Below are 25,162 nucleotides of genomic sequence, written 5' to 3' on the forward strand. Positions count from 1 at the left end.
TTAAAAATCTTCATAATTTTTAAAATATGGTTTTTTTAATATGGTTGGCAAAATAGATATTATCAAATTGATTTACAATTCTCAAATTTTACTAAAATTAATAAGATAAATAAAGATTATTGAACAAGTCAATGACATAAGAAAGTGGACCTCATCAAAATTTCAGAATGTGGTTAATACATATATATTGTCATTATACGTTTAAACATATACTATTATTTTGTTTGAAAGTACGTTTAAACATATATCACAAACAACCACAATAAACATATATATATTTTGTAATAAAAAAAACATATATATATATATATATATATTTTGTACTCCATAAACTTTAAAAATATATTGGTAAATGTATACATTAGTTGTTTTCAAGAAAGATATTAGTATTGATATTGATTTAAAATTTAGATTTGTCATCAGATTTTCTCTTGAAATGTGCTTGATATATATATATATATATATTATTTATATTGTTTTGAAATTTAAAATTATCATCCAAAAATCCAAAATATAGTTAGTAAAATATATACTATTGGTTATTGATTTATAATTTTAAATTTGGTTCAGATTAAAAAAACAAAATTTGTTGAAGAAAGCGTTGGCGCTTTCCAAAACGTGGTTGATAAATATATTTTGTTTTACAAACGGAAAAAAGAAACATAGAATAAAATTAAACTAGGGCATCCTTAACCAGCAACACAACCAAATGTGAGGGGGTTGCCGCCAAAAGTGTCGTGGAGCGGCTTCTTTCGAAGTTTGGCGCGCTAATGAGTCTGCCGCCAATGACATTTATTATTGATTATTAATATTGATCCTGATTTGTAATTTAAAACTATCATCATTTTTTCAAAACCAGCAACACAACCAAATGTGAGGGGTTGCCGCCAAAAGCGCCGTGGAGCGGCTTCTCTCGAAGCTTGGCGCGCTAATGAGTCTGCCGCCAATAACATTTATTATTGACTATTAATATTGATACTAGCTTATAATGTAAAACTATCATCATATTTTTCAAAAGGAAATATACAAGAGATACTTCAATCGAAATGCTGGTTTGTAACCTACATATTATCGCTAAGTGATTTATTATCGATTTACAATGTTAATTTTTTTCTAAAACTAGTAGAATAAACAAAGATCACTACTACCTTAAAAAACCCAAAGATTTACTTAAAAAATCGTTGCTTAAGGACGTGACTTTTCAAAATATTGTTGAAAAATATAGTATTTATTGATTATTGATTTTTTTTTTCTTCTCAAAAGATGTAAGATGTATGTATATCCACACACATGATATACAATATACGCACATAGATAGATACATGTATGCGTAGACAACTAGTGTGGGCTTCGGTGACAACAACGTAGAGACGCAAACAAGATCCAAAGTAGCGTAAGCGCCAAACCCTTCTCCAAAATATCCAACGGCCACGATCTCCCCTCAGCCACCACTTTCAATCTCACCCGTCCAATCCCAACCCCTCCACTCTCCTTCATAGTATATAGTCTCTCATTAGCGTTGTTGTGTCGTTGAATTCTAAGTTGAAGGCCGTTTACTCTCCTCTCTCTGCAGCAGCAACTTCCTCCAAAATCCGCCATTACCACCACCACCACCTCCGCCACCGCATTCTCCACTCTCGCCACCGCATTGTCCACCCCCAAATCCAATGGTATATTATATATTATATTTATTAATTAATTAATTTCATGAATTTTTTTTCATAGAATTACAATGTGGAATTTGAACAGGACTCACTGAGGTTGCTGGTGCCTCCATGGCTTGAACCTCTCCTCCACACACAGTTCTTCACCGTGTGCCGGACTCACGCCGATGCAGCCAGAAGTGAATGCAACATGTTTTGCCTCGATTGCAATGGTGCTTGTGGTGCCTTTTGCTTCTATTGCCGTTCTTCAAAGCACAAAGATCATCAAGTCATTCAGGTCAGTCAGTAGACTAGGCTAATTAATTTTTTTTTTGAATTTTTGGGGCTGATTTTGATAATGTAGTGGTTGAATTTCACAATGTTTGAGATTTGAGATTGGGATATTGAAGAATAATAATTCTATGTTGAATTTGGGTTTTCTTTGTTTAAATTGGTTAGATAAGAAGATCTTCATATCATGATGTGGTGAGGGTAACAGAGATTCAGAATGTGTTGGATATAACTGGAGTTCAGACTTATGTGATCAACAGTGCTAGAGTTTTGTTCCTGAATGAGAGGCCTCAACCAAAATCTGGAAAAGGGGTAGCTCACATTTGTGAGATTTGTGGAAGAAGCCTCTTGGACCCGTTTCGGTTCTGTTCTTTAGGGTGTAAGGTGAGATGTTAATTAAATTGTTAATTAGTTTCATTAGTATTGGCATTGTTTGTTTTTTCTTTTGATCTATCATCTCCCACAATGTTGTTGTTGTTCTTGTTGTTGTTTATATCATTATCAACATGCACATCATCCACAACTCAATAATCCTCATCATATGGGTATAACACCCACCACCCATACATCATCACCAACATTTGAAAGCCCATCACCATCATTCACCATCATAATTATATTCCCACCGCTTTTAATTATTCATCATGTCTTCATAATTAGCTAGTATAATACATAGTTACATACCCATTGACATTTCAATTTAATTCTAAGCATGAGTTTTGTAGATGATGGTAGTGATTAATTATTGATTAGGAGTACTAATGAGAACATGGCATGAGATATCATTTAATTATTGGTTTAGTTTGATGGCATTATTGTCAATACTTTAATTCGGAATATTGAATGATTGTAGCTTGAAGGAATCAAGAAAAATGGGGATGCAAGCTTTGTTTTGGGGGTAAAGAATGAAGAGTTGATGATGACAATGGACACTAGAACCACCTCCTCTAGATCACAGCAAGAAGAATTGCGTGAAGGCTCAACTCAAGACATGTATCCGGCCACGCCTTCTCCACCTCCTTCAAGTGCAAGAAGAAGAAAAGGCATTCCCCATAGGGCTCCTTTTGGTTCCTAATGAATAATCCCAATTGGCCACTCCTTCAAACTTGGTACATATACAATATTCATCCTCAAAAGCATTTTTTTTATTCCTTGGAATACAAACCTCTTTTGGGGGTAAAGTGCAAACCTTGTTATTAAAATTTATTTATTTTCAATAAAAAAGAAAAAAGAATAGGAGCCTTTGGAGGGGGGTTTGTACTTTGTTTAAGGTCCATGTTGTGGAAAAGAAAGGGAAAGGGTTATAAGAAAAAGCTCCCTCTTTTCCGGTTTGGGTTCAAATAAAAACAAAACCCCTCTTGTGAACAAACCAATAATGCATAATTGTTTAATATTTAATTTAATAGTAGCTGGTGTATATGTCATTAAGAAAACAATAAAGCAAGGCTTTGTGGAGTCCGTTTTATAGTTTTCAATGGCCCACCATGCACATGGGCCGTTTACATAAAGATAATCCCACCTTTTTATATCATTTATTTAATATTATTTACTTTGATAATACGTGTGCATGTAAAGTAATGGTGATTAACAAACTAAGTTACGTAGTGATTCAGCACATCGCCTTTTAAGTAGGATTAGGGGTCTAAATCCTAACTTTTATAAATGAAAAAATATTTTCTCAATCAAAATTTCTGCTTAATGCACTAACTGTAGAGCAATGAATTAGTTTTTTGACCGTCGAATGTGAAGATACCTTTGCCAACCCAAAAAAAGTAATGTGGACAAATCAACTTTCTATTTATCATTACTCATTTTGGAGAGCTCAATGAAATTGCCACACTTTCTCTCTTTTTGCCATTTATGCTTCTTATTATTTCCGTCCTCTCTCTTTCTCTTATCCGCTTCCTAATTTCTTTGATTCTTCCGTTGAATTATATGAACATATAATTGATTAGTTGAATTTTATATCCTTGGGAATAATTTCTGAGCATTGCAAGGGTAACCAAATCTGTGATTGATTGGTTGTTCATATATTTCATATAATTGCGTAGCGTCGTTTTCTATACCTATAAAACTATTGAGTTGAGCCAAGGCAATTAGGCGGGAGTGCTGGAAGTTGAGTCACAAAGAACAAAACCGATGCACCCACCTTAACCGTTTATGAAATTTATCTATACAAATAAACCATTATTTGAATTTAAGGCGTAGAATTACCTTGCACCAAAAATTATACTACACACTTGGTAGAGATTTGTGTATACACTATACAGGACATATTACTTGTATTTTTCATTTCACGGTTAATTTTAAGAAAATGTTGGGTAATAAGAGACACGAATGACTTTAGACATCAAAAGTGAAAAAAGAAAAAGAAAGTGATTGTAATTTATGATGTTATGTGTTATGATAATTAATTATTACCTCATGTTTCGGGTTTAACTCTCACATTCTCATAGATAAAGAGTTTGAATCCTCTACTTCCAGTAAAATCTCAGGTGGTGTAACTCTCAATGAGGAGATTCTATGACACTCCTACACAGGAGTAGGTATGCCTCTGCAACATGTTATTGACGTCCTGCCTAGTAGGTTGAAGATTTTTTTCTCCGTTCTACCATTCTTTTATTAAAAAAAGATAAAGAGAAAAAAATTAAGTGCATGTAAGGTGTATTCTATACTATTTAAATGTCCAACTATCATAATAAGCATTTCATTGTTTATTTGCATAAGGAAAACTAATAACAAAAGTTCGGTACTCTTACAAAAGAGGGTTGGATACCTTTTAATTTCTTGTTTAAAAAAATTAAGACTAGGTTTCAAATTATAAAAATTTAGTCTAGAAGACAATATAAACATCATGTTAAAAAGGCATGGAACTTTACATTTTCAAGTGGCGGAGAAACCACTAATAATAAACCTCACAAACTATTAATCTCTATGAGTCTAAATGCTCACATAAAATCAAAAAAAAAAAAGTATGCATTTGCATTCAATTAATCCTACATGTGAATGTGCTACTTTATACTCCACATGTAGGATGATTGTGTAGGAGTAGAAGATTAGACATGCAACAAGGAACATATACACCCTCCGGTCACATATATAAGCAAAAAAACACATTCTAGGTTCATTCATTTAATGCATGTACCTAGTCATTAAATAATGATTAGGTACATGCATTAAATGAATGAACATAAAATGTGTTTTTTTGCTTATATATGTGACCGGAGAGTGTATATACTAAGAGCTGCATTTTTTGGAGTACCGCAATCGTTTCGTTTTTCGGTAACATAGTGATTCAATGGCCTTTATTTTGGTGCGTGCTGCTGCCTTGTGCGTCCCCTATGATCCCCGCTCTAATTTAAAGAAATCGAATCAAACTAAACCAATTAATTTTGATTAGCTCGAATTCTATTTTTATCCAAACCTAAATCAACTCAATCCGTGTGTACTCCTAATTTTAGTCAAATTATTAACTTTGAGTAACATCTTAAACCAATTTTGACAAAAGAGAAACTTAGATCAAGAAACCCTTGCCAAACATAGTCTTATGTTAAAAGACCATGAAATGAGAGCCGCCTCCTCAAGGAGCTAGGGTCCGAAGGAGATACCTTTGATTCAGAAACAAGAATTTGAAACTAAATCAAATAAAGAACCATCTTGAAGAAATTCGTCAAACATACTTGCTATTCATTCATCACTTCAATACTTCTCAACACTACCTGAGCATTTGCCTTTAAAAAAAACAACCTGAGCATTTGCATGTCTTCACAACCATAGATCCTTCTATATATATGTGTCATCATTCATATGGAGCAATGGTTTAGTGTAAGTTTGGATTTCCATTAGCAATGGTTAAAAGCACTTCGATTGAAATATCCGTATCCGAAAAGAAGAAAAGTACTTTAACAGAAATTTAAACACACACTTGAGAACCCACCAAATAATTGTGTGAAAAGCTGATCCCTGAAAAATGTCTTAGTGCCATTTTGGTTCCTCATTTGCACCGTGGGAAAAATATATACCTCAGTGCATTAAAGGAGAAGTAAGATTTTTGTCACGTTGTTGTCAAAATATAAATCCAAACATACACCAAATGTTGTGGAAAGTGCTCCATAATTGTGGTTGTGGCATCCCATCACTAGAACTCTCAGGCGCCAGGGTAAGTATATCAGTGATGATGAATGAAGAAAGAGGAGGTAAGATTCACCCAATATATTCCATGAGAACAAGAATCTCTATATTCTAATGCATCTCTTTTAATGAGCTATGTGATGCTTGAAATTATTTGCTTGAAGAGAAGAAAAAATGAGGCCACAATCAACTTATTAGGCCGGTCATGATTCATGGCAAGTACTAATAAAACCATTTAATGCAAAAAAATGAGCTTGATCTCAATTTGGAAGAATCTGATTAGATCTAACAGATCCAATATTCCGAAATTGCGAGAAGGATCTCATCAACAATGAAGACATTCGATCAAGATGCCTAATTGGTCTTGATTTCATCACAACCTCTATGGTAGATGAAGTAGTAGTAGTGGAAGCCGTTTCACAACCTCTTTGTATGGTGGTAATTCCAACATATATAGATGACTGATTCTCAGACAAAGATCTCTTCAACCACCTTCCCACAACACGTGGCTTTTTCGGCATGTTTGAGGTGGAGAAAGAAACGGAGTGAAGCAACAGAGGAGGACATGGTCGTTGAAATCTTGACATGGAACCAGCAACATCATTATTCATTGATTGATGATGATGAGCAGGCAAGACTTGATTATCATTATGATGATTACTTGGAGTTTCAGGCACATGCGAGCATACCCTTTGTTCTGAAGCATGCCCAGTCAGTCGTTCACACATGATGGGTGAACGACAAACAGGGCAATTTGCATGGATCTTGAACCATGCTTCGATGCAAGAAGCATGGAATGCATGGTTACATGAAGGAAACAACCTCACTTGTTCACCATCTTCCCATTCTCCAAGGCAAATGTAGCATTCACTATGATCCAAAAGAAAGATTTCTTCTTCACTGTTTTGGGTTGATGAGAATTTGAGAATTGGGATCTTGTTGAGGATTTCAACTGGGACCCCACCACTCTTGACCTTCACATGCCTTATGTTGTTGTTCCTATGTTGTCCTCTTTGGGACATGATGTAATAGATCAAGTGAATGAGACGGTATGCTGCTAATGCTAGAATGGCACCAATTAAAACAGCAGAAAAGATGATAAAAGGGGTGTAAGGGCCTAACATTATTTTGGCTACCTTGAAGTTCATGGTTCATCCTGGATTGGTTAGCCATGGAATGATTGATTTGTGATGAATGCTGCCATTTGCTTGCTTTTGATTTGGTTTGAGGTTGCATCATGGTTAAATAGGACAGAAATAGTTGCATTGTTGCGTGTTGTGATTGTAGAAAGTGCTAGTATTTTTGGTTTGGGTTTCTTAATTTTTCAAATGGTTGTTCCTCTAAAGATGGGTTTGACTGCTACATTTAAGTGGAATGCATAGTTTCACACGGTACACATACCAATTCTATAGTGTGGAAGCTCACAAGCAACAACAGGAAGTTGTCAAGTGTATTTGACAATTGTAATTGTGTTGTTCATAGAAAAAAAGGGTTTTGGAAGACCTCCACTTTCATGAGATAATTAATCAAGAAACTTAACAAGAAAGTTTTGGCTTTAATTTACTACCCTGTTTTTGAGATGTTGTCTATCAACTGCTAGTTGATTTATTATTAATATTTGTATTAATGTGTATTAAGGGTATTTCCTAACTAAAAGCTAAAGACTAATAAAAAGACTAATTTTTTTTCTCGATGTATCCCCACATTCGGTAGTTATGAGTCTAATTCGCTCAAGATTCGAAAATCACATTAAGTGGTAGGGAACTTGCAACAAATCATTCTTTATACACATTGTTCAATGATCGAACCTTAGATTAAATGCTTAAAGAGTTTAGCTATCTATTAATTTTGTTGAACCTTGTTGGTAAAGATTAAAATCTTTGGAGACATGGAGATTAAAGATATTTTAACCACTTACTAATTGTGCCAAATTTTCTTACTAATACATTATTTATCATAAGAGATCCAAAAATTAATAAATCCTTTATTAGCATTTTTCTAATAAATTTAAGGGTTAAATATGTATTTGGTCCCTCATACTATATCACTGGCCAAGTTTACTACCTCTTAAATTCATATTTTTAATCATAAAAACATGCAATTGTTTTGCTTAACAATTTTCTTACTTGTTGGACAAAAGAGATGTTCTAAAACTATGAGATCTCTACATTTAGCTAAATAACAAACTATAAGTGGATTGAACACATGAGGTTGAACACTTAAAAAAAAAAACACATGAGGAATGCTCAACACTTTTTTTTTTTTTATAGACAAATGTTAGTGGTTAGTTATCAGTAAGTTAGAAAATCCCTTCAATTTTTTCTTCCAGGATTCGAACCCTGGACTTTCCCCTCCCCAACCCTTATGTTCCCTAGCTCTCAACACTCATCTTTTCTTCCAATGTGAATGTGAGACTTTTTTTTTTTGAAATTGTGAATGTGAGACTTACTAACACTTATAAGTTATATCACAACCCTACTCAAACTTAAAAAAAAAATTGTCGTATATTCCCAGAAGATTCTGTGTTTCTACGATGGTTCATATATAACTAACAAATCATTAATCTCCTGTGTTAGCGCTGGCGAGCGCTTCTTGCAACATGGGATGCAGGGCCATTAATGCACTCTTCAGTCTTCACAGATACAACTTCACAACAATCTTGTAACTATTAGTGTTTGATTGATTCTTCAAAAAATGAATAAAATAAGATGATACATCATACATGTTATTGTTGCTTGTGATAGGAGATAAGCAAAAGTCAGAAGAATTAGAATACACCCTCATTTTTTTCTGCCTTTTCATTCACATGAGAGAAGCATCATCTTCATCCATCAGACATTAATTTCCACAAGTACAACAACAATCTATATTTCTAAGAACTACAATCAACATGGTATCAAAACTTCTTACCCTCCATGTTCCTTCTCATCCTAATTTTTTTCTCACCCCAGTTGCAACTTCAAGGAATCCAAGGCCCTCTCATTCTCTCCCTCCTTTTTCATTGTCAACAAAACTGAGTTATAAGGCCTTCCATGCTCAAAACCATTATTTGGCTAATCATGTCCCTGTGAGATGCTCCAATTCTTTTATTTCTTCAAGTTTTGAGAAAGAGCTAGATCCCACACTTACTAATGATGATCTCAAGCCAACTTCACCTAGCCAAAGAACCTTTTCAGGATTGGAAATGGCTAGCCTTTGGATTGGACTAGTGGTGGGAGTCCCTACTTACTACCTTGCTGGTAGCCTTGTTGACCTTGGGATGGCATGGTGGCAAGGCATAGCCACTGTGGTTGCAGCCAACATGATCCTTTTAGTTCCCCTGGTCCTCACCGGTCATCCAGGTACGCACGGACGGACCCAGGTCTACTAGGAATGGGGCAGTCGCCCCTCAGAAGAGAATTTTGTTCCTTAACATAATAGTATTCATAAGTTATATTGCTTTCTTCAATTAGACATTGCTGATTTTTCCTAATGTGTTAAATTTTTGGCATCCTTTACCAACTTTATTTTTTTCTGGTTCCCCCACTGCAGGTACCCGTTATGGCATATCATTCCCAGTTCTTGCTAGATCATCTTTTGGCATCCATGGTGCTCATGTTCCCACCCTCTTAAGGGCCTTGGTTGGCTGTGGTTGGTATGGGATTGAATCATGGATTGGTGGAGAGGCAATTTTCCTTCTTTTGCCAAAATCAATAAAACAAAGTACATTTTCTCAATCTCTACCCTGGCTAGGCACTTCCCCTTTGGAATTTGCTTGCTTCTTAGCCTTCTGGGTTGCACAATTGTCCATTGTGTGGAAAGGAATTGATGGCATTAGAGAGCTTGAGAAGTACTCAGCTCCAATACTCATTGTACTCACCTCTTGCCTCTTGTGTTGGTCTTATGTAAAAGCTGGTGGTTTTGGTCACATGCTCTCTTTATCCTCTAAGCTCTCCACTTCACAATTTTGGTCTTTATTCTTCCCATCTCTGACTGCTAACATAAGTTTTTGGGCTCCTCTGGCTCTTAACATCACTGATTTTACAAGATATGCCAAGAGTGAGAATGATCAAATCATTGGTCAAATTGGTCTTCCTATCTTCATGGGAGTATTCACATTTGTTGGCATAGCAGTTACCTCGTCTACAAAACTCATATTTGGTCATGTTATTTCCAACCCAATTCAATTACTTGGCCAAATTGGTGGCTTTGCTACCACTGCATTTGCAATCATGGGTATAAGCCTAGCCACCATCACCACAAACATTGCTGCTAATGTTGTAGCACCTGCAAATGCTCTTGTTAATCTCAGTCCCAAGTGGTTCACTTTTAGAAGAGGAGCTCTTGTAACTGCATTGTTTGGAATTGCATTCCAACCTTGGAGGCTTCTCAAGTCAAGTGAGAGCTTTGTTTGCACTTGGCTAGTTGGATATTCTGCATTGTTAGGTCCTATTGGAGGAATTCTCCTATCAGATTACTATCTTGTTCAAAAGACAAACTTAAGCATCAAAGATTTATACTCAAGGAGTCCTTATGGGGCTTACTATTACTCAAAGGGGTTTAATGTGGCTGCAATTGTGGCTCTAATTGTTGGAATTTTACCAGTAATCCCTGGTTTCTTGCAGAAAGTTGGAATTGTAGCATCAGTTCATGAAGCTTTTGTTGTCATCTACAACAATGCTTGGTTTATTAGCTTCTTTTCTGCAGGATTCTTATATTGGATTCTATCAATTTTCAGAAGGAAACAAGATAAATCTGCTCCTGGAGACCATCTTTTGCAAGCTCCTTAGTAAATACAAAGAAGATTACTATCTCTCCTCCAATGTCTGAAACGTTTGTACATTGGTTTTACACATGAACAAATGTACCGAGACACATTTTTTATCATAAAAAACAATTTTATGCTATGTTAGATTTCAAAATTTCGATGTAATTGGTTTATATGGAGTACCATGTTACGTTTGGATCTAGGACAGCCTTGTACATTCATTTTCCTTTGAAATAAAGAGACTATATAAATACATTTTCTCTGTAAGATATAATTCTGACAGATAAGGTATCCGAATTTGATGAGTTCACAGCTTCATTTTCATGACCTTCACATGATTAATCATGTAATATTCTTATAGTCAATGACTCAATTGTCAAAAGTTCTTAGGCTTGGTAAAACCCAATTTTCGTAATTTCCAATAATATTAGTTTCAAATATATAGTCTAATCTAATTTCTAATTTAATATCTAATAATCTTCTTTTTGGTTACAAATCTAATGTCTAATATCTAATCTAATATAATATCTTTTTTTTACAAATCTAATATCTAATATTCCCCTTGAGTTGGAAGTCTCAAGGCCGTGTAGTGTGGTTTAGTTTGTTGTTATTTTCCGATGTATAAAAAAATATCTAGTCTAATAAAACAAACCTTATATGGAGGAAATTGCTATTTTGAATCCAATTTTTTAGTTTCACCTTTTCTCACACTCTTCTTTTGAAATCTCTATTTTCTAAATTTTGGATAATTGATTCAGTTTTAATTTACTTGATTCAGTTGTTATTTTACTTGTTTTATTTGTAGGCACTATCAAGTTTATTTAATTCAGTTAATTGTTGTTATTTCCTTCGTAATATATATATTTGGTATTTGATTCAAATATTCAGTTAACCTTGATAGGTATTACCAGTTGTTATCACAGCACCAATGGCTGATATAATTAGTGAGTTGCCAGACGACATTCTGCTTCACATCCTCTCGTTTCTTCCTACTGAAGATGTCATTGCCACTAGTCTTGTTTCAAAAAGGTGGAGGCCACTTTGGCTTTCAGTCCCCACCCTCCTCCATTTCGACCAGTATAGATACTTCAAACGACATCCTGAGAAACAAAAGAGGTGGTATTCCTTTGCTGAGTTCGTATATGCAGCCCTTCATAAACGAGGTTCGTGCCAACCAATCAAAGGGTTTCGCCTCCTCATATATGATAATCTCCATTCCTATGATGTGAAGCAGTGGTTGAACAAAGCAATACAACATGGAGTTGAGAACCTTGAAGTCAACTGTTATCCTGGATGCGAGTTACCTAGGAACTTCTTCAACTGCACAACACTCGTTGTTCTCAAGTTGGATTGGCCATATTTTCATAATGGTTTTTCTTCTGTTTACCTTCCCTCTCTCAAAACCCTGCATTTGAATCCGCATGGGAATGGTCTTGCTTACTTTTCAAAGCCTCAAGATTTTTTGGAGCTTCTTTATGGATGTCCAATGCTTGAAAACCTGGTAGCAAAGAGTTTAATATTTTTGTATTATTGTTCATTTGAGGGGAAACTTAAAAGTTTATCCAAGCTGGTCAGAGCAGAGGTTTGTGACCTCCGACGTAACACAGAAGTATTTGATATTCCTGTGAAAGTTTTGTCTAATGCAAAGTTTCTGTGCTTAACCCAGGTTTGTATATGGTAAAAGGAGAATGTTTATCTGTTATTTGTTTTTTATTTGTAGACTATGGAAAATGTTACTAATACTTGTGATAACTCACTCTTGCAGTGCAATGAAGACATTCCTATGTTTCCCAATTTAGTTCATTTGGAGCTCATTCGTGTTGAACTTAAATCGGTGCTGGATATACTCAATTGCAGTCCTAACCTTCAAATATTTGTCCTTGATTTCAAATATTCTTCTGGTGAGGATTGGCCAAACCCAGAGTTTGTTCCGGAATGTTTTTATTTACAGCTCAAAAAGTGCGTTATTGCAAATTATACAGGCATGGCAAATCAGATGAGATTTGTTAAGTATGTTATACAAAACTCAACATCTTTAAGCTCCATGACAATAAGTTGCAGTAGTGATGATCATCAGAAAAAGCTTCAAATGCTAATAGAATTAGCCTCATTATGCCTAAGAAGCTCTGCAACCTGTCAACTTTTATTTAAGTAATGGATATGCCTGTTATTATTCCTAGATGGTCGCCATTGTAATTAGTTGGTCCTTTTGAAGAACATACTTTGTGTTTGGTTTTTAAATTTTGGATATGTGGAAATTTAACAGAAACTAAACTGAAATATGAATAGATTTTTAAATTTGCTGTTGGATGTGTATCCTTTTAAGTCTAAGCACTTTTTTATTTAACATAACTGCCTTTGCTTTGCTTTGATATAATGTACCTCAGCTGATCTATCATTTTCTTCATTGTATCATGGTTCAGACTATTCTTTTTTATCAACTGGTTCTGTTAAACAACATTTTAATATATTAAGGTTAATCTTGAGTCTCACATAGGAGAGTATACGGTTTCAGTGGAGGAAGATGCAGGGTCCTTAACTCGAACTGCAGACCTTGAGCAGGTTAAAGAAAGACTCTTGTTTATTTGTTCTGAGATAAAAAGTCGAAGTTAGTAATCCCTTCTCCCACATGTTTTCTTAAAGGGGTAAATTAGAAAGTGATAACTCCTTGCTCATTTTATTTCCCCGCTTTTTGGATGATATTATATGTGGGGATTTGGTGAACAAAAAGCTAACCATCATTTTATTGAATAACAAATTTTAAGAGTTCTGTCCTATACTTGATCTTTTGTTTGGTTCAATCTCAAGAGTCATTTGACAGCCTTGAAAATCAAACATAGTGACTGTTGACAATCGAGTAGGGACATGACAAAAATAGTACTCTTGAATAATTTACAATCCTTACATTATGAGTTAGCTTTAGGTAGAGTTAGACTTAGCTCAAATTCAAGATGATATAAGAGCCTGTCCAAAATCTCATATAGGACTACTCACAGCTGTCAAAAGATAACCTAACACCACAACTTGCCCAGTGCAACTACAAAAAAAATTCCTACAATCTTCACGCTCTATCCCAAATTCAAGACATAGAACTAACAGGTTTAGTATGAACATTCAGTACAGACTTTCATTTTCTTAGATTAAATGTTCAGTGATTGAATGGGATAGCAACAACAGAGAAAACCCTATGGCTATGCATATTTAATGCAAATCATGAAAAAATGTAAGGAAAAAAAAAACACCTTTAGCAACTATTCAACGACCCTCTATACAGAATTACAAGTATGAATTTGCAAAATGTTATTACTATGAAAGCCAACCAGAAATTCACTATCAGCAGCATGACTTCAATTTCCAATGTGTAAATCCAATTACAATTTAACCAAGAGAGGGAAGGAACCTGTTGGAAGCTAGCTCTTGACAGTTTTGCCGCTTCTGAAGATGTTCCAAGCTAGACTTGCTCCCACTTTCCACTGTCACTGCACTGTTCTGTTGCACACTTTCAACAGAAGAAATGCCTCCTCCTAATCCATTATTGTTGACTCTCAGATCATGACTGGATACAGTATTACTATAATTAATAATAATTACAATATTCACCTGCTCAGTGGATCTCCATAGTCTTTTAGCATGGCTAGTATGGTGAAGAAGGTAGAGGAGTGTGGTGGTGGGAAGGAAGACTGAAAATATAATTTAAAAAATTTATAGAGACTAAAATTAAATTTGATGCGAAAAATATTCACGTTGACAACTTCTGACTGACAACTTCTGCTGATTAGGTTCGTCACTGGACCGTTATATGTACTTTTTGTTTTGTTTTGACAAGTAATATTTTAAGGTGTAACAAAATATTTAAATATTAACGGGCTCAAACATTTTTTTTCCCTTTTGTCAACACGGGGTTCAAATTTTGATGGGCCAAAACTGTGACTATTAGATTTCAATTTCAAGAACCGAACCCCCATTCTATTGTTAACCCAATTTCTGCATCTAAGCCTTCGTTAGACATTGACCCAAAAGAAAGCATACTACGTTGTTGACCAAAAACAAGATGTATGTAACGTAGAATTTATTTTTCTACAAGAATCAGTATGTATATTCGATATATTGCAGATAAATATATAGGCAAATTCTGTGTACCCTGAAATTCTTTTGGGTATGGTACCCCGACTAGAAGAAAATGTGAAATTGAAGGGCAAAGAAAGAGAGGAGATTATATCTTTTGACTTTTGTTGGAATCTTAGACGTCATGTTGGTTGTTGCAGCTTTTTTTAAGTCAGAATTTAGTGGTGGAAGTGGAAATGTATGCTATGTAAGAACAAGAGAGTTATTGACCACAATAAGAGTGAGATATGGAAATTGGTGTCTGGCGAACGACAATATAATGAGATAACCTACTAAAATGCTCATGAATGATGGTGCTAGAGGCTTTTAGAAGTTAATTTTATTTTAGAGATAAATAGGTTTTACATCATTTAAGGTATCATACCCTCATTTAAATTAAGGTACCACATTAAGTTGAATATTATGACTATGAAAAAATATATCCAGGTGAAGCAGTTAAATTAGTGATCGAAACTAAAAACATGCAACCGGTTTAACGAATAAAAAACAAGGAAAATGCTCAATGGTACGAATTATAGACAAACACCAACTATGATACGTATATGAAGCATAATCTCCGATTTATTTGGTTCAATAACCTATAAATGTCACTCAAGTGGTTCTTGTTGTCCTAATATGTAATACTAGCAATGCTAAAAATTAAAAAAACAATGGAAATCCACTGAACAGGTGATATATTGTAATTATTATTATAGAGTAATGATAATATGGCTGCTAAAGCATCAATCATCATTCAAACAAAAGTAGAAACAATAAACAAAATAAATACAAAGCGATCAATAGATACCATATTTTGTCCTGCTGGTATGCTAATCTAAAGTTTCCTGGAAGGCTTCGAAACGTGACTTGGAAATATTATTTTTTGATTCATCAGCCACTAAATTTTAACATGACTTGGAAAGTATGTACGCGCGAAGTAAATATTTGAATGGTCGATTAAGAATGATTTATATTTCAAGAAAATATTAATCATTCTAGAAGACATAAATAAAGAACTTGCTAGCCATCAAACTAAAGGAGATCGATTAACTGAATCCAAATATACTAACGGTTTGTGTGGTCACAAAGTTAAAGGCATGACAATGAAGGGTGTCCAATTCTTCTACTTAATTAACTGAACGTAGCCAAACTGGAAGAAAATGTACATATGTGTGTGGGAATAAAGACTATAATAGACTAGAATAATTAGGTTTTGTCGATCATGAACCAAGACAAAAAATGATTAACAAATGTTTTTCTTGCTAATTAACTTTTACACATAATTGAGCAACATATACAGATTTTTTGCGACATTCATATGCAAATTGCCGCGGTTTCTAAGTATTTAAGAAAAAGTATCTTTGCGGTTTTAAAACACTATAAGGACCGCACAAAATTGTGTGTTTTATTAGGGGAGGTTGAAAACCCCCATTAAACGCTTTTTTTACAGTTCGCGTTTAACAATGGTTGAAAACACCATTAAACAGGATCAGACAAGTCCGATCAAATAAATCACTACAATAGTGTTGATAAAGGAGGAAAAGTAAGATATATATATTCGGTGGTATGAGCTTCACAGGAGATGGAGTGGCAGAGCTCTGTCGTCGACACAGGGGTTCTTGTGGTGACACTTTGATGCCTAAGTTAGAGGCTGGGGGAAGAGGATATTGCAATTAATGAGTTGGGAATAATGTGTGTACCATGTAATCCTTCTGGACTTGCCTTATACCTAGGTGGGTTTCAAGGGTATCGAGGAATGGGTGTGGGGTACGTCGTTGTTTGTCCGTCGTTGGATCTCTTAACGATCGCGTGACTTGGGTGGCTAAGGCCAGCTTGCACGAATCGTTCGAGGTCTTGAGCTTCGTGTCTGTGTTGTGGGGAAAGGGGAAAGACATTCGATGGGACGTAGAGAAGTGACATAAACACCATAGGTTAGGAATCCAAGTGAAATTAGTAATGATGACGATGATGCTCGTATGTCAGGCGGGTAAAATAGCTAGGTTACGATTGGAAGTGCGGGTAATGCAATGGGGGGTGAGCATCGACGCTCGAATCTATCGCTAGAAGAAAACACATATGTAAAACGGCTCGTGCAAACACAAAGTTTACATATAAGACATGTATATATATATTAGTGAACCAATTTTTAACACGAACAACCATAAAATTGCCCAATTAATTAATATGAACGCCAAAAGGTCAGCTCTATTTAGATATGATTTCATGTAATGGCTTGATTTTCAAAATAATGTTTTTTGACTTTTAATACAATGTAAAGACACAAAATATTAACAATGATGAGAAAAATACAAGAGAGAGGTAGCTATAGGTTCTAACTAGGAAAGAGACAATAATTTATTTACAATAATTATTTATTTATGCAGAGAAAATTTGAGTGGTGTGATAAGCAGAGATGGAGTCTTGTGTATATGTCCCTTCCCTTGGTCTGACTGAACTTTTGTCAACGGTATTGTTAATTGGACTTGAATGGAATCAGTCTTCGGGTTCAGAAACCATGGCTGGTTTTTTCAAAACTTGCTACTCTTCCCTGCCCCACCTTTCCTTCTTCCCTGTACTATATAAACATCAAAATGCAAACTTCATTAGCATTGCAAATCAAGCTAGTTTTTTCAGTTCGTCTCCTTCTAAGCCCTATTAACTATATATTTCTCAACCAAGGTAGTGAGAAATAACTCAGTTTAACTTCACCATTCTATACTTTCCATTCAATGAAAGAGAAGAGAGCACATTTTTATCTTAAAAATAAGCATAAGTTCTTTTATCAGTTATATGTATATATGCTTATGTAATTTACTTCTACATGCAGGCTATTACCTTTTCATATATGTCTCCTGCAATGGTAATGAATGACCAGAGGAGAGAGGATGATATACCAGAAATTCAATATCATAAAGGAGTGAAGCACCTGTTTGAGAACGGTCACCTTCAAACTGTACCAAGAAAGTATATACTTCCAGCTTCAGACAGACCCACCACAAGTATTGATGTCCCAAATAATGTTGCAAAGCAGAATCTTCAGCTGCCCATTATTGATTTTGCTGATTTGCTTGGTCCCAATAGGCCCCAAGCCCTTCAGTCCCTAGCCAATGCTTGTGAGCAGTATGGCTTTTTCCAGGTTGGAAATTGGGTAGATGAATTGAACTTTAGAATTTTGATATATTCACAAATCACAATCACTTTCTTTTCTCAAACATATCACATCACTTATTAATTATATCTTTCACTTCTCTATTTTTTAGTTCTTTCTTACTCTGATTAGAGTTGAAAATGAGATGTTTATAAATTATTAGATGTGCATGTATATGCATAATATGATATGAAGTTGAGGAGCATCATGCATGAGTTCCTCTACATGTTTATAATATCATTAAGCTGGTGTCTACATCAAAGGGTATTGGTTGTAGCTGCAGATTATTATCTTATTCTTTTATAATCTAATTTTTTTTATATACCTTGAATCATGGAATTCAAAACTTATTTTTACGACTAATATTCAGTACACATTATTTATTATATGTTCTTTATGTTAAAATTAATTTACAGAGAAATTATTTTAATTTATGAACGAGTTTTTCTTGATTCACGGTATGACTTTGTCTACTATATGTGGGCTAAGAAAAATCTGGTTTATGAATTTAAAGAACTTCTCTGCACATAAGAAACATTTTGTGTAAACAACTTGTACTAAGTGTAACTAGTAAAACATGGTTGATAAGTGGATATGTAGTGTTCATTGCCCTTGTTTTACTCATAAAGAAAAGTGAGAATTAAGGAGCTACTGGAATATTATCAGTAATCATCAATGAAAATGTAATCTAATTGTTGTTATTTGTTCTATTGGATTGATCATATATGCAGCTGGTAAATCATTGCATCTCAGATGATGATATAAAGAGCGTGATAGATGTGATAGGTAAGTTCTTTGATCTCCCTTTTGAGGACAGAGCCAAGTACATGACAACTGATATGCGAGCACCTGTTCGATATGGGACTAGCTTTAGCCAAACCAAAGACACTGTGTTCTGCTGGAGGGATTTCTTGAAACTTATGTGCGATGCAGATTATGTCCCTCATTGGCCTTCTTCCCTCGGCGACTTCCGGTGAGTGCTACTACTAAGAGTGTGTTGGCGCCACAGCTTACATAGTTAACACTCACTCCAAGATAAAAAGTGAACATATCTTTTTTTATTAATTAAGATAAATCATAAATGTGTTTTCACATGCGTTTACTCAATTGATATCTAGACACACACTAATTCATTGAGTAGAATTGTGTTACAGCTATGTTTAGTTTATGTTTAGTTTAGTAAATTCATTAACTAATTGATCCCTCGGGTCCTGCTTAAGTGGACAAACTTTCATTTCAAATCAAGTCATATTCCATTGCTTTATAAGGAAATTAATTTAGTTTTAGCAACAAACATGTGGGGTCAGCTGAAGTGTCAGCCGGCTGGTGTTTGATTCAGCATAATTAAAGGTATCAAGTAATATTCAGAGGAAATATTTTGCCTATATTTAACTATAATTTAGAAACATGTTAGTTTCAGTGGTATATGATAAATTGTCCTTAAGTAAAGTTTCGTTTTCAAGTCTTATATATGAAAAGAGAAAAAAAATTGCAATAAAAGAGATAACTCCACCAAAATGTAATTGTTTTTGGATGGACTCATATGCAGTAACTAGGTAAAAAACACAAGAATATGATACATGTGGTCTTGATAAAATAGGAATTTAGTTTCTTTTTATAAGCCAAATGGAGTTTACTTTTGATTTCTAGTCAATTATACTATTATTGTCCTTTTTAGAAAGAAAAAAAATACACGGGTCTACAAGCAACAACTGTAGAATTACTATTAAATTAGTGACTTTCTGACAATGTTTGATGTAAGTGTGTTTTCATCTTTTGTATTTTTAAAAACAGGAAAGTGGTGGCCACCTATGCAGAAGAAACCAAACACTTGTTCCTAGTAATAATGGAAGCCATCCTAGAGAGCTTAGGAATTATGGAAGCCAGCAAAGAACAGAAGACAGAAGAAAAGGACAATATTATGAGAGACTTCAGCAATGGGAGCCAGATGATGGTAGCTAATTTCTACCCAACATGCCCTGAACCAGACCTAACCCTGGGAATGCACCCTCACTCTGATTATGGGTTCCTCACACTTCTCCTCCAAGATGAGGTGGAGGGTTTGCAGATCCAATACCAAGAAAAATGGGTCACTGTTCAACCTATTCCCAACGCCTTTGTGGTCAACATAGGCGATCACTTAGAGGTACAATTATGCAACTAAATAAGAGTAACGCTAAACTTTTAATGAATCACTCAGACACTCGACACATGTAATTTAATTTGTGGGCTACTTCTAACATTCACAAACTGCATAGTTTATAAAAAAAAATAACTCTGCTTGTTGTTGTCAGAAATCTCCAACAAACGGTAGGTTTGTAAACCGCGGGAACCTGACATTATAATTTATGGTGATTTCTGACGTTCACAAACTTAAGTATTTATAAGGAAAATAAACTTTGTAGTTTTCGACAGCCAAAAATCTCAATAAATTGTAGGGTGTCGAAGTGTTTGTGCTAAGTTAGTGTACTCAAATCTCATTGAATAATTATTTCAAAAACTTAGCTAGGTCATCTCCATGCAAAACATTTAAAAAAAATAATCATAATTTTTTGTTGTGCTGATTATTATTTTTCCTCCTATTTTTTGGGGGGGTTATTATCTGCAGATATATAGCAATGGAAAATACAAGAGCGTATTGCACAGGGTTGTGGTGAATGAAGTTAAGAGCAGGGTATCAGTGGCTTCACTGCATAGCCTTCCCTTCACCTGCACGGTGAGAGTGTCGCCAAAACTCATTGATGAAGAGAATCCCAAGCGTTACATGGACACTGATTTTGAAACCTTTCTTGCCTATGTATCTTCTAGAGAACCCAAGAAAAAGGATTTCCTCAACTCCAGGAAATTATTCACATGTACATAATTAAAGAAACAACAATTATATATGCATAGATATATTGATTCCTCACTTTCTTTCTATGTACTACTAGCTAGTGTGCATGAAGAGACTTGTTCTTCTTCTTGTGTAGGTCCTGCTCTATGTTATGGTGCAGAGAAAATTTTTGGAAATTTCAATTGTATTCTGGAGATGGTAATTAGTTAATTTTTTAGTGAATCCAGAGGATTGATTTCTTTTTTGTATAAACTCGATCTACTATGGTCGAGGATCTCTTGTACTTCTCAATACCTCATCAAGAACAATATCACTTTCTTGTTTCACAAATTGTTAATCCTGAAATTTCGAAATCAAGTGAATTAGGAAAACCCTTGTTAATGTAAGAGAAAGGGTTCATAAGGTTGTTTCAAAGGACAAGTCAAAAATAGAATCAAGGATCATAAAGGTGGTTCCAAGAAAAGATGGAAAAAATCAGGGCTCAAGCTTCAAGATAATTCGAAGCGACAATCATGTGGTTCACAAGCAAATGTTCGAAAGGACTCATCTAATCCAAGTTTAAAGGTGATCTCAAGATCAAAATCTCTAAGTTCTTCGGTTTGAGCCAAGACAACAAGTTTAAGAGTTATTCGAAGTCATGTTCAGTTCCATCGAATACATCAAAATTATTTGAGTTATATATGATTCATTTACACTTTTAAATTGAAGTTTTGATTCTCCTTCAACAAGATATGATAATGACATTTTATGAATGAAAATAAATTCTTCTTAAAGAATTAGTCTCATCACAATGTAGATATTTTTAACTCGAACTAAATTGTCTCATATATCATGTAGAGAATACATGTATTCCACACCAAAAATTAAGTAAAAGCCAACTCAGTCAATACTTGTGCATTGTACATTTGAGCTAATTAACATAGGGGAGGGATGATGAGCCTCAACTGTGTCTAAATCCCGAATCTCGCCGACAGCATCCAAAGGGTGATCGGTACCAGATGTTTGTAAAAAAAAAACTAATGTTGGCAAAGCTAAAAAGTTTGAACAATTCCAACGTAAGTCAAAGTCTGCAGATAACTAAATAACTAATTTAACCAACATAATGCAACGTATAATATTGCATTTTTTTTTTTGAAATGAGACCACATGGTTAAGACCGTCGAATTTTGAAAATCCAAAATCACAAACTTCAGAAGTCTAATAAACTGATTTTTTTCAAACAAAAAAAGGCTGCGATCCATGTATGTATGCATGACTTTGGACTTTGGTAAAACCATGCAGTAACGGAAATGTGTTGTGAGTTGACCTTGACGCGGTTGGTGGGACATGTACAGTACGTACCAAATTGACTTGACCAAGCTAGTTTTTGTTTATTCTTTTTGGCTAGTCATTAACCACATAGTTGACATCAAAATTTCATATCCATATCATGTCATGTTAATTGCTGATCATAGTTCATGAATCATAACTCATTCAAACATTATCATATTAAGTGTTGATGTGGCATGATATCATACTCTAAGTCTTTTAGCAATTGACTTTATTTGGAAGGTTGTTATGAATTCCCCTGCCACCTACCAAGAAGCTAGTCGTCCTATCTTTTTAAATGGGTCAAATTATATCCATGCAAAGGGCTACCTCAGAGAGCTTTGGTTTGATTTAATTTATTAGCTCAAAGTTCATAGATTTCCTTTTTAAATTTTTACATTAGATGGAAGATGGACCATTATGTTTGTTAATAAGTGAGTCGTATTCACGGTTTCATTTTAGGTATAATAGTTTTTTAGTCACTTCCTGACTCAAAACTTTACGGATTATGGACTATTATGATTCTTCCATCATGGTCGGCCAAATTCATGGTTGAGATTGTCGTCAACCGGTCAGCAGTGTTAACCTCGCCAATTATGATTGGCAGCATCATCGGCCATAAACACCACTCAAATGCTAGTAGACTCCTCCCCCCGTCCTTTTGGGAAAAAAGGATTCCACTCCCCCATCATTTGTACATTTAGTGTTTTATGAAGCAGAGTAAGGCGCATGACTAGCCGAGTTCTGTGTTTGGGATTTTCGTGAACACAAGGATCCAAGTAGCAATTTTGTGGAGAATAATTTAGATGATAAGAACCAAGTTGACAATAGCAAAGGTCGCTCTTGAAAGCACGGGGTTTTAAATAATTATAGTTAAATATATTAGGTTTCTCACTGAATTTTAATCACTTGCACATTTTTCTTTTCCATTTTCAATCAGCTTCCCAGACAATTCCGTTGAAGAGAGAAGTGCAGATTGTTCTAGCAATTTAATTTCTTTGAGTAGGCCTCTTTTATTTTGGTGGTCTTTTAATATCATTTTGAATTGTGTACGTTTTGTTGCTAGTCTAAAGATGAAGTTCTTTTCAGATGCATTAAATAAAAAATCAGTTAATCTGAATTGGTAAACTACAAGAAAGTGCATTTTAGCAGTAAAAATCAATGTTGGCCTCGACTTTGATGTTAATTAGCGTTGGCTAAGCTGACACAAGGCCTAACAGACCGACGCTAATTAACATTGGAGGTTAAGCCGACTCAACAAATGATATTATACTTTTCTTAATTGTGGATTTGATGTTCTTGGATTTCAATGTTATGTATACTTTAACACTAAATCAGGTGGAAGAATCATATTCATACTGATTTATTTTGGCATCAAATGATATTCCTCTCTTCTCAAAGTTTAAAGTATCCCACTTACATATGCCACTAACTGACTGTCCCCTTCTTTTCTGTTTATAAACTGGTAACTTTTACATCTAATTGGAGTCTTTTTCCCGGCATATTCAAATCAATTGTCTGAAGACTGTAACAGGAAAGAAAAACAGTGATGGAATACAAAATTGAATTGATTGGCTTAATTCACTATGGTTTTCATTCATTCATTCACTATGATTAAACCCACTTATGGACTCTTTTTCAAACCCATACCTAATTACATATAAAACTGGTCTCCAAATACTCATCAAGGAGTAAACCCTTTTGTCATGTGCATGCATGATGCAATAAAACAGAGAGCATCAAACTTTGATCCAAAAGGGAGCTAAGAATGATTCTGCTGTTGTAACAAAATATAAATGGTCACTAAGATAATAAGTAAAGGGGGGAGCAAAGAAAGCGAAAACCTATGACTACTTATACAATTCATGTTTGGCACTTTCTATTGGATGGTGCCAAAAGGAACATATGTAACAATTCGTGCGGAGATAAATGGAAAGGGACTGTATATCATATGTGGATAGCAATGTGGGTGTCAAGAGCATATCCCTTGGAAGATGCTATAAATTAAGAACCTACCTTTTAGTTTTTTGTTGTGCCAAAAACTAGATACTTAAGTCATCTTACCTTTTCATTACCATTTTGAGCAACAAGCAAGTCCTATAACTCCCAATATATGCTTCCTCCTCAAACCCTCTCCAAACTGCACCCCATCACAAACATGTAATGTTAAGGTTCCTGCTTCTCTGCCGCTACGAGGTGGTGGCGGCGGAGAAGCATGGTGGGTGCGGGCGGTAAATGGTTATCCTCCATCTGTGTATGTCAGTGTTTCTGTGCAACTTATCCTTCATGGCTGAGCAAGAATAAATTGCGGGCGATTTCTCATCAAAAGGGCAACTTTGATCCTTTGGCATTTTCCAATTCCTCCAACTCCCTTCTCTCTGTGTGAATTGGGTTCTCCAGGGAGCTTTGGCAGTATAACTAATATCCCTACTATGTACTGTCAATTAATGTACTCCCTTTTTCTTTTCTTGTCTCAGAGTTTGTACTTGTACTTTAATCTTTGAGCTGCATTATATGTGGATCTATATATGATGCCCTATATTATATTATAATAAGCAGCCAAAGAAATGAAATCAGTGTTGGTTTGTACTTTGTAGAGATGTTGCTGTCTTTCAGGTGGGTAAAATCTCTGACCTTGTTATTCTAAAATTGGACATAATGGTACAAATTAACAACTGCTATGGGTTTGTGGCATTTACTAAAGTTTTAAGCTGCTCTTACAGTACTATCTAGGGGCATTTGTGTAAACAGCTTAATAAGCGCTCATCACATAAGCGATTATTCAGAAGCTAATTCGAGAAACTTACTAAATAAGTTGAACATAGGTTATACATAAATATAAGCTCATATTCATAAGCTATTCTGAATAACTTATGAAATTAAGCTCAAAACACTTTATAGGTAGCCCATAAGCTTTTTACATAAGCTCTCTCAGACACCTATATAAGCATTTATGC

The 25,162-nt window shown here is 34.8% G+C and overlaps 5 protein-coding genes across 5 annotated transcripts; 4 read left to right on the forward strand and 1 right to left on the reverse strand.

The window, feature by feature from the left end:
- The first annotated feature begins 1,518 nt into the window (after window positions 1–1,518).
- LOC130730272 (protein RGF1 INDUCIBLE TRANSCRIPTION FACTOR 1-like) lies at window positions 1,519–3,460 on the forward strand. Its single transcript, XM_057582236.1, has 4 exons — window positions 1,519–1,670; window positions 1,750–1,941; window positions 2,103–2,318; window positions 2,788–3,460. The coding sequence occupies exons 1-4, from the start codon at window positions 1,668–1,670 to the stop codon at window positions 3,007–3,009; spliced, it is 633 nt and encodes a 210-aa protein (XP_057438219.1). The 5' UTR covers window positions 1,519–1,667; the 3' UTR covers window positions 3,010–3,460.
- A 1,808-nt stretch (window positions 3,461–5,268) lies between these two features.
- On the reverse strand, window positions 5,269–7,369 carry LOC130732616 (RING-H2 finger protein ATL32-like). Its single transcript, XM_057584626.1, has one exon. It carries the CDS (start codon window positions 7,211–7,213, stop codon window positions 6,326–6,328), a length of 888 nt encoding a protein of 295 aa, XP_057440609.1. The 5' UTR covers window positions 7,214–7,369; the 3' UTR covers window positions 5,269–6,325.
- Window positions 7,370–8,663: 1,294 nt separating this feature from the next.
- On the forward strand, window positions 8,664–11,065 carry LOC130730273 (purine-uracil permease NCS1-like). The gene is made up of 2 exons (XM_057582237.1): window positions 8,664–9,406; window positions 9,597–11,065. The coding sequence occupies exons 1-2, from the start codon at window positions 8,956–8,958 to the stop codon at window positions 10,832–10,834; spliced, it is 1,689 nt and encodes a 562-aa protein (XP_057438220.1). The 5' UTR covers window positions 8,664–8,955; the 3' UTR covers window positions 10,835–11,065.
- A 558-nt stretch (window positions 11,066–11,623) lies between these two features.
- On the forward strand, window positions 11,624–13,134 carry LOC130732617 (F-box protein At4g09920-like). The gene is made up of 2 exons (XM_057584627.1): window positions 11,624–12,478; window positions 12,578–13,134. Exons 1-2 carry the CDS (start codon window positions 11,741–11,743, stop codon window positions 12,965–12,967), a joined length of 1,128 nt encoding a protein of 375 aa, XP_057440610.1. The 5' UTR covers window positions 11,624–11,740; the 3' UTR covers window positions 12,968–13,134.
- Window positions 13,135–17,307: 4,173 nt separating this feature from the next.
- On the forward strand, window positions 17,308–21,227 carry LOC130730274 (probable 2-oxoglutarate-dependent dioxygenase SLC1). Its single transcript, XM_057582238.1, has 5 exons — window positions 17,308–17,595; window positions 17,744–18,052; window positions 18,796–19,037; window positions 19,859–20,210; window positions 20,673–21,227. Exons 2-5 carry the CDS (start codon window positions 17,762–17,764, stop codon window positions 20,925–20,927), a joined length of 1,140 nt encoding a protein of 379 aa, XP_057438221.1. The 5' UTR covers window positions 17,308–17,595; window positions 17,744–17,761; the 3' UTR covers window positions 20,928–21,227.
- The last annotated feature ends 3,935 nt before the right edge of the window (window positions 21,228–25,162 follow it).

Source organism: Lotus japonicus, chromosome 1 (genome assembly GCF_012489685.1).
Source record: "Lotus japonicus ecotype B-129 chromosome 1, LjGifu_v1.2".
NCBI lineage: Eukaryota > Viridiplantae > Streptophyta > Magnoliopsida > Fabales > Fabaceae > Lotus > Lotus japonicus.

Bases quoted from the DNA above. Each gene is read 5' to 3' on its own strand.
- LOC130730272 (XM_057582236.1), top strand. The intron at 1,942-2,102 runs GTCAGTCAGTAG...TAAATTGGTTAG, and splicing joins AAGATCATCAAGTCATTCAG to ATAAGAAGATCTTCATATCA. The intron at 2,319-2,787 runs GTGAGATGTTAA...GAATGATTGTAG, and splicing joins TCTGTTCTTTAGGGTGTAAG to CTTGAAGGAATCAAGAAAAA.
- LOC130732616 (XM_057584626.1), bottom strand. From the start codon at position 7,213: ATGAACTTCAAGGTAGCCAAAATAATGTTAGGCCCTTACACCCCTTTT.
- LOC130730273 (XM_057582237.1), top strand. From the start codon at position 8,956: ATGGTATCAAAACTTCTTACCCTCCATGTTCCTTCTCATCCTAATTTT. The intron at 9,407-9,596 runs GTACGCACGGAC...CCCCCACTGCAG, and splicing joins GGTCCTCACCGGTCATCCAG to GTACCCGTTATGGCATATCA.
- LOC130732617 (XM_057584627.1), top strand. From the start codon at position 11,741: ATGGCTGATATAATTAGTGAGTTGCCAGACGACATTCTGCTTCACATC. The intron at 12,479-12,577 runs GTTTGTATATGG...TCACTCTTGCAG, and splicing joins AGTTTCTGTGCTTAACCCAG to TGCAATGAAGACATTCCTAT.
- LOC130730274 (XM_057582238.1), top strand. From the start codon at position 17,762: ATGTCTCCTGCAATGGTAATGAATGACCAGAGGAGAGAGGATGATATA. The intron at 19,038-19,858 runs GTGAGTGCTACT...TTTTAAAAACAG, and splicing joins TCTTCCCTCGGCGACTTCCG to GAAAGTGGTGGCCACCTATG. The intron at 20,211-20,672 runs GTACAATTATGC...TATTATCTGCAG, and splicing joins ACATAGGCGATCACTTAGAG to ATATATAGCAATGGAAAATA.